This window comes from Lolium perenne, chromosome 3 (assembly GCF_019359855.2).
Source record: "Lolium perenne isolate Kyuss_39 chromosome 3, Kyuss_2.0, whole genome shotgun sequence".
Taxonomy (NCBI): domain Eukaryota; kingdom Viridiplantae; phylum Streptophyta; class Magnoliopsida; order Poales; family Poaceae; genus Lolium; species Lolium perenne.
Genome location: NC_067246.2, coordinates 343,968,490 through 343,985,171, shown reverse-complemented (window position 1 = coordinate 343,985,171; position 16,682 = coordinate 343,968,490). Strand labels below are relative to the sequence as shown.

At 46.2% G+C, this 16,682-nt stretch overlaps 2 protein-coding genes across 2 annotated transcripts; both read left to right on the top strand.

Annotated features, from left to right (window-relative positions):
* Positions 1-3,481: 3,481 nt before the first annotated feature.
* LOC139838315 (uncharacterized) lies at positions 3,482-6,016 on the top strand. The gene is made up of 4 exons (XM_071827722.1): positions 3,482-3,487; positions 3,898-4,133; positions 5,186-5,386; positions 5,477-6,016. Exons 1-3 carry the CDS (start codon positions 3,482-3,484, stop codon positions 5,253-5,255), a joined length of 312 nt encoding a protein of 103 aa, XP_071683823.1. The 3' UTR covers positions 5,256-5,386; positions 5,477-6,016.
* Positions 6,017-7,908: 1,892 nt separating this feature from the next.
* LOC127338979 (uncharacterized) lies at positions 7,909-8,940 on the top strand. The gene is made up of 5 exons (XM_071827019.1): positions 7,909-7,979; positions 8,056-8,166; positions 8,254-8,326; positions 8,402-8,506; positions 8,632-8,940. The coding sequence occupies exons 2-5, from the start codon at positions 8,084-8,086 to the stop codon at positions 8,749-8,751; spliced, it is 381 nt and encodes a 126-aa protein (XP_071683120.1). The 5' UTR covers positions 7,909-7,979; positions 8,056-8,083; the 3' UTR covers positions 8,752-8,940.
* Positions 8,941-16,682: the final 7,742 nt, after the last annotated feature.

Below are 16,682 nucleotides of genomic sequence, written 5' to 3'. Positions count from 1 at the left end.
CGAGTGCTCATCCAGGGCCCGAAGCAACCGGCAACGACATTGATGTGTACCTGAGGCCATTGGTTGAAGAACTTTTAGAGTTGTGGCGTGACGAAGGTGTACCTGTGTGGGATGAGCACGAACAAAAGGAATTTAACCTACGAGCGTTGTTATTTGTAACCATCAATGATTGGCCTGCTCTTGGTAACATTTCGTGGCAGTCAAACAAGGGATACAATGCATGCACACCTTTGTTTAGGTGAGACTGATAGTATTTATTTGGGAAACAAGAATGTGTACAGGGCATCGTCGATTTCTTCCAAAACAACATCACGTAAGAAAGAGAGGAAAGCATTTCGGAGGTGAGGCGGATAACCGAACCAAGCCTACCCGCCCTAATGGGGAAGTTATATATGATATGGTCAAGGATTTAGAAGTGATCTTTGGAAAGGGTCCCGGCGGACAATCTGTTCCGCATGATGTTGACGGACACGTACCCATGTGGAAGAAGAAGTCGATATTTTGGGAGCTACCCTACTGGAAATTCTTAGAGGTTCACTCTGCAATCGACGTGATGCACGTGACGAAAAATCTTTGCGTGAACCTGCTAAACTTCTTGGGCGTGTATGGGAAGACAAAAGATACACCGGATGCACGGCAGGACCAGCAAAGTATCCACGAAGGAAACAACCTGAATCCGAGAGAAGTATCAAGGTCTGCCAGCTATGCTCTTACCAAAGAGGAGAAGGAGATCTTTTTGAAGTCCTGAGTAGCATCAAGGTCCCGTCGGCTTCTCGTCGAATATAAAGGGAATAATAAACATGTCGGAGAAAAAGTTTCAAAACCTAAAGTCTCATGACTGCCACGTGATTATGACACAATTACTTCCGGTTGCATTGAGGGGGCTTCTGTCGGAAAATGTTCGAGTACCCATTGTGAAGCTATGTGCGTTCCTCAATGCATTTTCTCAGAAGGTGATCAATCCACTTACTCTACAAAATTTACAGAAGGATGTGGTCCAATGTCTAGTCAGCTTCGAGTTGGTGTTCCCACCATCCTTCTTCAATATTATGACACATCTCCTAGTTCACCTGGTCGAAGAGATTGGCGTTCTCGGTCCTGTATTTCTACACAACATGTTCCCCTTTGAGAGATTCATGGGAGTCTTAAAGAAGTACGTTCATAACCGTGCTAGGCCGAAGGAAGCATCTCCAAGGGCTATGGAACAGAGGAGGTCATTGAGTTTTGTGTTGACTTTATTCTGACCTTAAGCCGATCGGTGTTCCTGAATCGCGCTATGAGGGGAGACTGCGTGGAAAAGGCACGCTAGGAAAGAAATCAGCAACGTGTATGGACGGACATTCTTTCACTCAAGCACACTACACAGTTCTACTTAATTCCATCTTGGTGGCTCCGTACAAAGAGGAACACAAGGAGATCTTACGCTCTAAATACCCGGAGCAACGTGAAGATTGGATTGATGGAGAACACATGAAGACTTTCGGCGGTTGGTTGCAAACACGTCTCATGAATGTCACCGATGACGAGCAGCTGTACTTGTTGGCCAAGCAACCATCTTCTACTATATCGACTTTTCAAGGGTACGAGATTAATGGGAACACATTTTACACTTTGGCCCAAGACAAAAAGAGCACCAACCAAAACAGTGGTGTCCGCTTTGATGCAGAAGATGGCAATGGGAACAAGGTCACATATTATGGGTACATAGAGGAGATATGGGAACTTGACTATGGACCTAATTTCAAGGTCCCTTTGTTCCGGTGTAAATGGTTCAACCTGAAAGACGGGGTACAGGTAGACCCGCAGTACGGAATGACTACAGTGGATTTCAAGAATCTTGGGTACGACACCGAACCATTCGTCCTAGCCAGTGAAGTGGCTCAGGTTTTTTATGTGAAGGATATGTCTAGCAAACCGAAAAAAAGAAAAGAAAGGCAAGAGGACACATCATACGATGAGCCAAAGCGGCACATAGTTCTTTCAGGAAAAAGAAACATCGTGGGAGTAGAGGACAAGACAGACATGTCGAGAAGATTATAATAAGTTTGACGATATTCCACCCCTCAAGGTAAAAATTGACCCAAGCATCATCTTAAAGAATGTAGTTTGTCTATGGTTGCGTCGCAGTATGTAGAAAGGGAAACGAGCGAAGAAAACTCAGAAGACTAGCTAGCTACATATAGGGATCATAACTTGTGTATCTCAATATGGAAATCACTTTTGTGTAATGATGTTACTGTATGTAAGATATTAACAATGGAGATGGTTGGCTTGTTTTACTAGTTAAGTCACGGGCTTGTATGTAAGATATTAATATAGGGCATGTGCACCAAGGGCATATTCGAGAAGTTCCGCCACGGGAGATTTCCCACCGACAGGGCGTCGTGCGCTACATACTTTATCTCATCGAAGCGGAGCGTTCTTATCCTGCCGAGAGCTATAGTACCCATTGCCACCAACACCAGGTACTAAAGGTTACCCACGCGTCCTTATCCCACCGACAGGGCGTCGTGCGCTACATACTTTATCTCATCGAGCAGGGCGTCCTTATCCTGCCGACAGCTTTAGTACCGGTTGCACCCACCAACCGGTACTAAAGGTTTGCCTCGATCTGTCTTCCCGCCTATTTTCTTCCCGCGCTTTCCACCGGTTCCCGCCTCTGTCTTCCCGCCATTTTTTCACTATATATATGTAGGCTTGGCCACCATTTACATATCACATCTAGACTCATATCTGCAAACCTCATCATTCTCTCCCATGGCTTCCATCGCATCTCTAACCCCCCGGGAGGCGGAGGCGCTTTGCGCCTCGAACTACCCCTGCCCGCCGGGCTACCGCGTCCCGACCGGCTGGTTGCTAAGCGTCGGAGGCGTACCGGTCCCTCCAGTCCCTCTAGGTGTGGCGCGCGAGATGGCCATCACGAACCACTACTACTTCGAGCTCACGCCAGAGCAGCGGAGGAATCCCCAGTGGCATCCCGACTACAGCCCGACTTGGGAAAGCTTCTTCATCAATCGGCGTGAGAGGGCGCTTGCCAGGCACGAGGAGGGCGGCCCGCCTCCTCCGAACTTCAACGAGGCCGGCCGTCGGCTGTGGTGGCGCGGCCGGACTCTCCAGGGCGTCATGGCCTACCGTGGCCCCCGCCTGCGCTACCCTCAGTCCCAGCCCACGCGTGCTCACCCGCCGACGTTCGAGTACCGCGACCCCGATGCCAGCGACGATGATGACGGCGACTACGACGACTACAGTGGCGAGTACTACAGGGCTAGGCAGGAGTATGACTGAATGACTCCCCAGTAGAATTTGGTCATGTATCTTTAATTTTCAGTTAAGCTATGTACTTTTAATTCGAGTTCAATCGTAATAAAATTTCATTCCCGCCCTTTCTTTCCCGCCTTTTTTCTCCCACGCGGCGTCGTGGCGGTAAATTTTCCCGCGCGACGTGGTACGTGGCGGGATACTTTCCCGCGCGGACGGCGTCATGGCGGTAGTAAAGAAAAGAAATAGAAAAGAAACAGAAAAGAAAAGAAAAGGAAAAAATAAATAGAAAATAAAAGAAAAGGAAACAGGAAAAGAAAAGAAAAGAAAAAGAAAAGAAAAAGAAAAGCAATAGAAAAAATAAAAGCAATAGAAAAGAAAAGAAAAAATAAAAGCAATAGAAAATATAAATAGAAAAGAAAATAAAAGAAAATAATAAATTGAAAAGAAAAGAAAAGAAAAGAAACGAGAGAAGAAAAATAAACGAGAAAAGAAAAAGAAACGACAAAAGAAAAGAAAACAGAAAAAGAAAAAAGAAAAACAAAAAAAAACCTTTGGCAGAGGTTGGTGCCACCAACCGGCTACGAAAGGCCTTTCGTACGGTTGGTGGCACCAACCGGTATAAAAATCGTTCCCGAGCATTTTGACTTAGCCGCGCGGCCAAATCTCCCCCAAATCCCCCAAAATCTTCACAGTACTGCCGCGCGCGCGCTCGCCGTCGTCCACGCCGTCGAGCACCACGACGTCGCCGCCGTCGAGCACCACGCCGTCGAACTCCGCGCCGTCGCCGTTGCCATCGTCCGCGCGCTCGCCGTCGTCCACGCCGTCGAGCACCGCGCCGTCGAACTCCTCTCTCTCTCCGCGCGCGCCGGCAGGTACGTACGTCCTCCACGCCGGCCGCCGCACCATGGCGCCGTCGGCGTCCCTCTCCCCTTGTCCTGCCCTCGCCCGCGCGCTGCACGCTGCCTCGCTGCTGCTCCGTCTAGGTCGGCGTCTCGCTGTGCGCTCCCGGCCTCCGCCTCGGCGCCGGCCAGGTCACGCCCGCAGGGTGTTCGACCCAATGCCGAGCCGCGCGTGCGCGGTGGTGGAGGCCGTGCGCCAGGGAGATCGAGGGAGGCCGTGCTCCGTCTAGGTCCGCGTCGGCACCCCGTCAGCGGTCGAGCTGGTAGACGAGGTCGTGGGGATGCGGAGCGGCACGAGCTTGCCGCCGGAGAAGAGCTGGTCGGCGGGGAGAATGGTGGACACCGCGGAGCACCCGGCGAGGAAGAACTCGAAGTCGGCGCTGGCCTTGCCCGGTCCCGCTCCCGCGGCCATGGACGCGTCCCTCCCGCCGCCGGCGTCGTCGAGGCTGAAGGAGACGCCGTTGAGTTTGAAGAGTTAAAAGGGGCAGCGAATATTAGAGTACCTATTTTCCTAAGTCAATGTAAAAGAAAAGAGTAGTATGTGTTCTCGAAAAAATAAATATTTTTTGACAAACATGCATTAGTATTAATTCCGGAGAAAACAATCGATGAACAACGAAACATTTTTTAGAAATATAGAGTGGTGGAAGAACACATGCAAATGTGGGCCATTTGAAAATAAAATTGAGGAGTTACTGATGAAGTGCGGTAGGGGCGGACGCGGCCGACGAGCGCGTTCTGGATGTGGAGGCTGCGCACCCGCACGCCGGAGCACGAGTCGATGGTCACCGCCGTCGTAGATTTAGGGAAAGAAAAAATAGGACCACCGTAGTAGATTAAGAGAAAGAAGAGCGAGAGGAGGAACACCGAGTCCATGGAGGAACACCGAGTCCATGGAGGAACGCCGAGTCCGTGGGTTAGGGTTAGGGTTATTGCTTTCTTCATTTCAATTGTTATCCATCTAGCAATCTGTTATATGATCATGACAAGATGAATGAAATATAATTGCTTTCTTAATTTTGTAGTGACATTGAGCTATGGCGGACGGCACCTTCGTCCGAGATGAGGAGGGGGAAGAAGCGGTGCAGAAATTGATATATGAGAGTGCCCGTGGGGCTGATGGAGATGAAACAGATTTTGCCGACTTTCTGAATGATTTCGGCGAGGGACTTGAGTCCGAACAAGTTAGAAGAGACAACGAAGTTTCCATAACAAACTCCGCCGAGGTGTATATTTATGTATCAAGTCTATGTTCATATCACTAGATGCATTCATTTATTTGTATTTCACTTATTAACGAATAATTTTTCTATTAGCCTTCTGGAACATCGAGCAAGTCTGTTAAAACAAAACGAGGCCCGACGCGAGTTCTAAAGGGCGAGGGTAGGTTAGCCCTCACGGCATTTAAGGATAATGGTGAACCGGTGCATCCCAAAGATCACTGCACCAAATTTACAAGTCAAGCTGGAGTTCTTGTTAGGGACCATGTACCGATCAGCATTCGAGAGTGGCATAAGCCGAAGAAAGCGGACAATGAAGCTAGTTATGTCAACGACGCGATGAAAAAGTTTCTTTGGGAAACTCTGCTGACACGCTTCAGCCTACCGGAAGACATGACGGAAGGCCAGAAGAATAAAGTCAAGGAATGGACTCTCAAGAAGATGGCCATACAATTCCAGACTTGGAAGAAAAATTTATGGGACAAATATAAGAATGAAGATCCAGTATTCGATGATAATCTAGTGAAGATAAAGGATCACTGGCAAGAATTTAAGAGGTATAAGCAATCGTCTACTTTTGTGTCTCGATCGGTCACAAATAAGAAAAATGCTGCAAAGAAGACAATTTGGCATCATATGGGGTCAGGTTGCTACAAGACTGCCATTCCGAGGTGGATAGCGTATGACAATGAGCGATGGCTGCGGGAATCACTCCACAGACATGGGACTGGCCCGAACGGTCCAAGTTCTGGTTGTTCGCGCATGGGGCAGGGTTGGACCCAAAGACAGAGGCTGATCGTTGCGGAGGGAAAATGGAAGGAAAAGATTGAGCAAATCGTACCGAAGCTTGTAGCTGCAATTGAACAGGTTCGAAAGGGAGAGTACATTCCCGATAGAGAGAATGACGAGCCGACACTCGCTCCTGGGAATCCTGAACACGTTGGACGGAGTGCAGGCTCGCCCAGGTCTCACCATGAAGGAAGCGTTACCAGAGTCCGCTGACACTTATAGAAGCCGTTCGCGGAAGAAGAAGAAGGATGCCGACATTGTAACGGAATTGTTAACTAGGGTGGAGGCGCTTGAGAAAAATCAGAGGCCACCTGACCAGCCGATGTTCCTACGGGATCCTCAAGCCGATGCCGCCCCATCTCAGCGAAGAAGCGATGTGGGTTCCACGCATCTTGACGGATGTGGAGGAAGCTACCCCGTGGATTATGTCACGGAGAAGACAGATTGCGAGCTCTATATGTTATTCAGAACCGCGTACGGTAAGGTGGCGGTCGGTTATGTTTACCCAAGTGAAGAAGGAGCAACGCACCACCATATGCCCATTCCACCTGGCTGTGTTCGTGTCGGGGTGGATGAAGTTGTTCCGGCTTTTTGAATCGGTGGAGCTTGATATTCCTAGAGGTGACGATGAGAGGACACTTGCCGATGTCAAGCACGGTTTCGCCCTATGGCCGAAGAAGTACGTCGTCCTTCCGCAAAGGCCACCGACTCCTCATAGCAGTCCACATGAGCATCAAAGGCCTTCGACTCCTCCTCCTAGCGATCCACATGAGCAGCAAAGTCCATACCTACACGAGAGGGACCCCAGCATGAGTCCACCACCTCGAGATCCTCCGCGTAAGACAGCGCCTGGTAAGCGGAATGGTACGCCGCCTAAGAAGAGATCTAGAAAGGAGAAACCACTGCCGCCTATTGAGAAGTTACCTTGGGAAAAAACTCCCGAGGAAAACCAGGAAGCCGTTGAGTCCCAGCGGAGGGCCTTTTTTGCTAAGAAAGAGCCAGAGATACCTTTTGAGAAGACACTAGATCCGGTGAAGGTTTATCGTACAGTCGAGAATCTGTATAACCCTGAACCATCGCCGCCATCTGACTATAGGCGTTCTATTGAAAGGTCGTACGACCAAATGATGGAGGCGAAAAACCCCACTACCAGCTCGGGTATCAGGGAGATAAAAGGGATACACCAAGTCTACCAGCTCGGAGAACAACCCGTTAAATCGGTCCCCCCTCTAAAGGTGTTTGACGAGAAGGCCGTTCAAAGTTCTCGACAAATCTCAACCGATTACGCCATGGCTAAGGTAGTATATCAATATGTTCAAGGGAAAGATTTGGTCGAGAATCTCAGCAAGCTACCAACAAGTATGCGTAACTTGCATACGTGGTACGGTGTTGCCGCAAAGGGAGGGATGGAGACTATCATGGTGCGAGTTAAGGAAGAGCACTACTTCCAAGAATACTACGTGAGCGTTGACTTCTCCGAGCTTTTCCGATTATACAATCTTCGGGCCCTCGACAAATCTATCGTCGCTGCTATTGTCTGTAAGTGATTTATTTATATAATTTGAGAAGTCTTTAGCTCAGCTCCTTGATTATCTGCAAATTATAATCTTTTGTGCGCTATGTTATGCAGATTGAAGATGCTCGAATGCAAAAGGGATGAAATCAAGGACATTGGGTTCATTGACCCGGACACAATGCATGTCAAGACCATAGAAGAACCCCTCTATAACGAGGATACACCGGAGACTTTGCTAAGGTTTTTGAAGCGACAACGTGACAAAAAGACAATACTTTGGCCTTACAACTTCCAGTGAGTGTTACTCTCTTATAACACATTCTATTTTGCTCACTTATATATATGACACTACATATTTAAACGTGCGCAGGTTTCACTTTATTCTTATCGTCATTAAAATGTACGAAGGAGAAGTTGAAGTCTTTGACTCACTAACCAAAGAGCCTATACAATACAAGTCTTGTTTTCTTATGCTCAAAAGGTAATTCAAATTCTTATCGGTTTTTTTGTTAGTTTCCTGATATCAACCGATTGATAACTCTTTTGTGCATTTTCTTTTGTCGGGCAGCGTATGGGAAACTTTCATCAAGGAAGATCAGTCCCATGATTGGAAACCGAAGCTGATATGGCGTGCGAACAAAGTAAGTAGTACTACCTAGGTCCACACACCTTTATCATACTTCATTATTGTTTGACTGAATTATATTCTTGTACAGAAATGCGCAAAACAACCACCGGGGACTAATCTATGTGGATACTACGTTTGCGAGTACATCCACAGAATTGTCAGCGAGAGAGCGAATAATGAAAGAAATAGAGAGGTACGAAAATAATATTCACAAATTTATTTTCTTACCATAAGTTGTGCTGAGTTTCAGTAATAATTGTTTGATTTGTGATTTGATATAACACACATAGCTCATGTATTCATCTTATTCTTTTACAGTTGAGAAGAAAGCGGGAGAAGATCGGAATCGAGGAGCGCTTCAAAGCAATCGGCGATGAATTGGCGGGATTTTTCCTTCGGGAAGTCATACCACCATCCGGAGAGTACCACTATGCATAAAGATCTTCTCCAGCTCCTCGATTGCTTTGTGTGTATATATAGTTTGACTCGGAGTGTACCACTATGGTACATGTGTGTAATAGATCGATCTTCATGCTTGTACTATGGTGCATCGACTTGATTTGCATCGGAGAGTACTACTTATGCAATTACATGTGTGTTATATTATATGCACCAACTTTATATGCATCACCTTGATCTTCATGTACTACGTAAACCCAAACGCATTTCCGGTGCATCGACGCGATATGAAACGCTCCGATACCCCTAAACCCCTACAGAAACCCTAAACCCTGAATTCTCTGCCGCGGCAGAGATTCTCGAATTTTTCCTGCCGAGGCAGCCTACCTTTGCCACCGGTTTGTAGTACAAACCGGTACGAAAGGTCCATCGACGTGCGCTCTCCTGGGCGCCCACGTGGAGGGCCATCTATACCGGTTCGTAAGGAACCGGTAGGAAAGGGGGGGGGCCTTTTGCACCGGATATTTTATACCGGTTGCTAAACCGGTGCAAATGGCCCTCTGGAACCGGTATTGATCAGCGTTTTTCCACTAGTGGTAGCACAATTACTTCTACAGCCAGTCCTGCCAGCGCATTAATTGGTAGCATGAAACACTTTCAGGCACTCCCCTCTGATTCATATTAATTGACTCAATTTTGTCTAGATATGGATGTATCTAGATGCATTTGTTAACTAGACTAACAAACTTGAGTCAGTTAATATGAATCGGTGTAAACCGCCCAAGTCCTCCAAAGTGACTAGTTTATTGACTCTAGACTCCAAGCCTCTCGCGGCAAGCCATCGACGAAGCTTTGACCAGATCTTGGCCCGCTTTTTTTTTGCGAATAGCAAAGCTTTGACCAGTTCCTCTCGGGATACAGCACGTCGGTGAGCTTGCACGGTTGCCATGAGCACTTTCCGGCGGAACTTCCTCTGCAGCGCCCTCAAGCCGCCGCTGCGAGACAAGCCTGCGGTGCCTCGAGGTGGACGGAACGGACGAACTCGGGATCTCGGGCGGGGGTCCGCCTCGTCCGGGAACGATCTCCAGCGGGTTAACGAGGACATGCATGGCGGCCAGGGGATTTGGTTTTTTTTTTGTTGTTGTTTGAGCTTGGGATTTGGGGTTTTTTCGGATAGGGGAGGAGGAACCGAGGAAGAGGAAGGAACAGCCCGCGTGCTTGGCGCGTGGCAGTGTGCTTGAATTTCGATTTTTTGTGAAATGGTTCATTTCCCCGCTACAATTCGGGGGTTTTCTTGACGCGCCAATGCGTCCCGCCGAGGTTCAAGTGAATTTGGGGTGCCACACTATGGGCCCCAGTTTCAGTGAGACATGTAATGACTAGTCACATCAGTAAGTTCACTGTGTAATAAAATATGTTACCCCTCCCCTTTATGTAGCCCCCTTTGTCTCTCCCGATCGAGTGCCGACAGCCGACGGATGCAAGCCGCTAGCTCGATCTCCCCTCCTTTCGCCTCCACCGTCCAGGCATCCAGCTTGGAGGGGCAAGCTATATCTAGACCAAGCGGATTAGGTAGTACTAGTAATGCTCTTTCCTTTCTCGAGATCGGTTCTTTTTTCCTCACCTCGATATCTTGCGCATCTACTATTTCCTATTCTGGGCGAAGGGGTGTCTTTCTGGTCACCCTCGCGCTGGGAGTGATTGATGGGGGTGGGGGCGGGGGCTACCTTTGCTTGGATTGGGGTGTTCTTCCTTTATTTGTCGACATTTGCAACCTTTGTAGTTTCTGCAGATCCTCAATGTATCTTTTGTCAGCTTGTACAGGAAAGGAAATACCTCGGTGGTGGTGGTGGGGGCAATGGAGCGTAAGGCCACCACGCATGTGGGCAGTTGGCTGAGCACAGGCTGCGTCCCCAGCCCAAAGCGGTACTCCGTTTGCTTATCCACTCTGTCATCTGCATCCTCAATCTGTTCCTGTTACGGAAGATGCTTAAAGTAGCACATGTCTTCACTGTTTGTGCATAAAGCCTCTGTGACACCATGCTCTATATTCTCTGTATCAGGTTGGTACCTCCGGGTTCCGTCTTTGAGGCTATGGGGAACGAGAATAGCGCCCCACCTGCTGCAGGAGCATGGCCCGATCTGCAGCACAAGAAGCGAAATGCCACTGCCGAGCTGGGCAGGGACCGCCGAGGGGTAATTTTTTTTAACCAACTTACCATGATGTAGTCTGAATCTGATACTCCCTCAGATCCAAATTAATTGACTCAACTATCTGTAGATATGGATGTATCTAGATGTGTTTTTAGCTCTAGATACTACTACCTCCATCCCAAAGCTTAGGGATTATATTATTTTTAGAAAGTCAAACTATACCATGTTTGACTAAGCTTTTACCAAAAATCATTAACATGCAAAATACAAAATTAATATCATTAAATAGGTTGTGAAATATATTTTCATACGGTATCTACACAATATTATATTTGTTGATAGAATGTTCTAAAATTTTGGTCAAACTTTACTTGTTTTGATTTCTCAAAAATAAATAAGCCTTAAGCTTTGGGATGGAGGTATCTAGACAAAGCTGAGTCAACTGGAGTAGTTTTTTTGTCTGTCCATAGCTAGTGTTCATGGTGCAAAAGGCTAAGAGCATCCACTATATGCATCAGTCTATCTCATACAGTAATTCAATATCACTGTTGAGGTCTGCCTTTTGTTTTGCTATTCATATGCAGACTGAAACTTTAGGGCCTTTACTCAAAAGGAAGATCAAAGCTGCGGTGATCAGGCTGCCGGTATGTTGATGCCGCCCCCATCTTCTAAATGCCTCTACAAGCACAAGGCCACGCGCCCATTTGGTGGTGATCTTTTAATGAATATGGTATATTTTCTTAATCCACAAAACATGCCTTGATATTTGTCTGTTTATTGTCGGTTTTTTCTAATGCTTGCCAAAAGTTTACAACAACAACAACAACAACCAAGCCTTTCAGTCCCAAACAAGTTGGGGTAGGCTATAGTTGAAGCCCATAAGATCTCGAAGCCAAAAGTTTAGAAACACCAAATTCGTTTGCTTACAATCATCATACGGTAATGTTCATCTACTCTCCGATTCCCCTAACCCAACAAAAAATGATGTTAATTACAATTTTTAGATTAAAAGAGCACCATTAGGCGCTGTTAATTACGATTTTGAGATTAAATGTCATTTGCAATTGCTAATTACAATTTTGAGGCAAATGATTAGTTTAACCTTGATCTGTTCCGCTCTCCATTTTTCCCAACCGAAAAAATGTAACCATTCCATTCCTCTGAAATGGAACCATTCCATTCCATTCCACGCTGTTTCGTAACCGAACACACCCTTGCATTGTTGTGAACTGTTGTCCATACACAGCCATACCCTTCCACTTACATCCAGCACTATATGCATCGATCATCTCGAGTCATTCAATATCACTCTTGAGATCTGTTCCCATTCTTATGCGGCTGAAATCTGCTGCGCCTTTACTCAAGTGGATGCAAAATGAGGCTGATGACGCTGCTGTGAGGACGATGGTGCCGGCACCATCATCCGAAAACCTCTACAAGCACAAGGCCACGGGCCAGCTGGGTGGTATCCTTTTAATGAATCTGGTTTCTTTTCTTAATCCACATACATGATTTTATTATTATCTCTGTTTAATTACTGTTGGCTTTGCCTAATGCTTACCAAAGTTCAGAACCACTGCGTTTGCTTACAATCATCATACACTAATTTTTCACTTTTCGATCTGTCTCATCCGATTATATAAAGCTGTTGAGTTCCGTTGGCTTCTTTTGTAATCATTTGCATTGTTGTCAACTGTTGTCTATGCACAACCCTATTCTTCCACTTACATCCCGCACTTTTTGCATCAGTCCATCTCATAGATTTATTAAATATCAATGATGAGTTCTGTTTCTATTCATATGCAGGATGAAGCTTCTGTGCCTCTACTCAAATGGATAAAAAATGATCCAGATGAGGCTGCTGTGAAGATGATGGTGCCGCCACCATCTTCTAAAAACCTCCTCAAGCACAAGGCCACGGGCCAGCTGGGTGGTATCCTTTTTAAGCAGGTATATTTTCTTAATCCTCATACATAATTTGATTTGTCTGTTTATTGCCGGCTTTGTCTAATTATGCTTACCAATAGTTCAGAAACACACACAACCCTATTCTTCCACTTACATCCAGCACTATATGCATCAGTGTCTCATAGATTCATTTTATATATCACTGCTGATGTCTGTTGCTCATCAATTTTCATATGCAGACTGAAACTGCTAAGCCTTCATTGGTCAAAAGGATTGCAACTGCTGCTGATGAGGCATCTGCAGAGGCTGCCACCAAGTTACTGTCAGCCCCACCTTCTGGATGCTTATATAAGCTGAAGTCCAAGGACCAGCCGGGCCGTAACCATCCAAGGGTTCGGGTATATTTTCTTAAGCCACATATACATGCCATGATTTATTTCTGATATTATCACCGGCTCTGTCTACTCCTTCTTGGCATTCGGAAACGCCAAATTAGCATGCTTATATTCATCATACACTAAATTTTGACTGTTCAGTTTGTAACATAGTGTTATGCACTCGCTTGTCAACATTTGCATTGCTCTGAAGTATGCACTTTACACAACCTAATTCTTCCACTTACATTCAGCGCTACGCACCAGTAGTACCTCCCATGTTTCCTTCACCATCCCGATGCCGAGCTTGCGGGAATATGGCGGGCCCATGTACATACCCCGCATATAACACCTCCTATGGCTCTATCTACCTTTCTAATAACTCCTTCACAGAGTTACAGGTATGTATTCTCAGTGGTTTAGCATGAATTGGCATATAGTAAAGTCTTGTTTTTAGTCTTCCTGCTTCTTACATTAGTATCAATTTTCACCTACAGACTGTACCTTGTGAACTTCGTCCAATGATTAACCAGATGTGTCCGCATGAAGGGTCTTTCACTATGCATGGCAATGGCAAATTGATGAACACCTACACGGTCTATGAGGTGTATGTCTACAAGACGCAGGCCATCACATATTTGCATGGACATGATTGGAGAAAGTTTGCTTTTGACTACGGTCTGAAGAAGGGCGACGAGCTGAGCATCAGAAACTCAAACGGGCAGATATACGTAACTGCTTACAGAGTTGGAGACACTTCCAAATATATAATATGTAACTTTTTTGTACTCATATCCTTTGATTACTGCATTCTGAGCAGTTGTTCTAAACCATTCCCTCTGTTCTAGCTTGCTGGGTTAACATGATCAAAGCTGCAGATCTCCTGATGGAACAGGAGCGGATGTCACAAAGGGCACCCACACCAGCACCGGCACCGGCTTCCCACTCTCCTGCATCAGCACCGGTTCCTGTACCAGCACCGTTTATTGCATCTACCCAGCAGGCCCCTACATCAGCATTGGTTCCTGTAGAGGCCCCATATACTACACCTGCCCAGCAGGCTCTGCATCGGCTTTGGTTCCTCTAGCTGCACCGTTTCGCACCTGCCCACCTTGAGATCTCTGCATCAGCACCGGTTCCTCTAGAGGAACCATTTATTACACCTGCCCGGCGAGTCTCCTGCATCAGCACCAGCTCGTGTACCAGCCCGAGGCTCCTCCCGCACTGCCAGATCACCGAGGTCTCAGCTCATTGCTGTGGCCACCCGTGTGGTGACCAGGACGCATCTGAAGGCTATGTTCGTGAGTATATGACATCATAACTGCTCTTATCTTGATGTCTTCTCTGCTCAAAGTCTCACATGGTTCAGTCTTCAGTGCATTGGTGCCATTGACTAATTTTTGTTGGTATCTCTTGCTTTGAATCAGAAATTGCCTAAAAGTATCGCCAAGGATCTCAATGCTGGCCGAAGGGGCAAGATTTCCCTCGTCATGGAGAGTGAAGGTCTCACCGTGGAGGGACGGTACTCCGTCAGTCCCACAGATGGCCGCTTGGCTGTTACTTCCAGGTGGAAAAAGTTCATTGACGGTGCCAAACTTCGCATTGGATCAAAGTTGAAGGTCAAGATCTTTCGATGCCACTGTGACATGTTGGTCATCAAGTTTGCGGTTGTCTAGTTCTATTGTCCCATGAGCCCTTAGCAAATGCATTTGTAGTTATACTTATATAAGGTTATCTTATCTGAACTGCTAATTAATAGTATGGGTGGTAAAACTCGGGCAAGCTTTTGCTCTTAGCAAGTATGTATGTATGATCAGCTATTATGATAACTAATGTTTGTGTTCATCTTAATTTGCATTTCCGTTTTAGAAAAAAACTTAATTTCTATTTTGGCTGACCTGTTAGAGAACTATCATATTGAATCCACAACATGATTCAAATAGATTCATTACACCAAGCCACATGTCTTGACCTTGCTATACACTAGTTCCATTAATCGGTGCAAGAAGGCTTACCCGAGCTGCTGAACCACGGCGGTCGAATCCACCTTAGCTATCTAGCTAGAAATACAACCTTTGCGAGAAGAGGATTTGCGGTGCGGGAGGTGACATTGGGGACCCATGAGCCAGCGGCGTCGTCAACGTTTTAAAGGCGGCAGGAGATCGAAACAAAAAAAGCCAAAAATCAGTTGGTAAACAAAATCCAAGAAATGAAACTTTTACCTTTACGAGAGGATGACATGCGGGACCCATGAGGCAGCGGCATCCTCAACTATTCCAAGGCGGCGAGGATCAAAATAAAAATAGGAAATAGCCAGAAATTAATTAGGGTAAAAAATAAATCTATCAAAGGAAACCTTTATTGTTCATAGAGGATGACATGTGGGACCGACCTGCCAGCTGCGTCGTCATGGTTTCAAAGGGGGCAGGGGATCAAAAGAAAAAGGCAAATAACCAGAAATTAGGGGTAAAAAATAAATCCAACAAAGGAAACTTTTATTGTTCATAGAGGATGACATGCGGGACCCATGAGCCAGCAACTTCCTCAACGTTTCAAAGTCGGCATGAGATTGAAAGAAAAAGGCAAGTGACCAAATATCAGGAGCCAAAAATAATCCAAGAAAAGAAATTTTATTATACATAGAGGATGACATGCGGGTCCCATTTTGCAGCAGCGGTCTCAACATTTCCAAGGCGGCACAGGACCAAAAGAAAAATGAAGTAGCCAGAAATCAGGGGGTGAAAAAAATCCAAGAAAAGAAAGATTTCAATTGGGCAACATCTGGACATCTGGGCCTTCGAACTATCCTGCTGGGCCTTTTGACTCGTACAATTTCAGCCCACTCCAAAACAGGAAAGTTTGGATTTTTCTAAAAAAACAGGAAAGTCGTATGCTTCGCAAAAACACAAAACAAGGAGATTCAACATATAAGTTTGTTTATGTAAAAATAAAGATTTAATTTATCTGTTTGCAATAGCTCAGAGCGAAATACAATGTTTATTATCTGCAAAATAATCAAGATATCACATGTTTCTTGTACGGGGAGGCTGACATCGGGGACCCATGAGCCAGCAGCGTCGTCAACGTTTAAAGGTGGCAGGGGATGGAAAGAAAAAATAAACCAAAAATCTGTTGGTAAAAAATACAAGAAAAGAAACATTTTCGTTCTGAGAGGATGACATGCGGGACCCATGAGGCGTGACATCCTCGGCGTTTATTGTTCATAGAGGTTGACATGTGGGACCCGTGAGCCGGCGGCGCCACTGAACGTTTTAAAGGCTGCAGGAGATCGAAAGAAAAAATAAGCCAAAAATCGTTTGGTCAACAAAATCCAAGAAAAGAAACATTTACCGTTCTGAGAGGATGACATGCGGGACCCATGAGGCAGCAGCATCCTCAACGATTCCAAGGCGGCAGGGGATCAAAGGAAAAAAGGAAATATCCCGAAATTAATTAGGGGTTCAAAATAAATCCATCAAAGGAAACTTTTATTGTTCACAGAGGATGACATGTGGGACCGACCTGCCAGCTGCG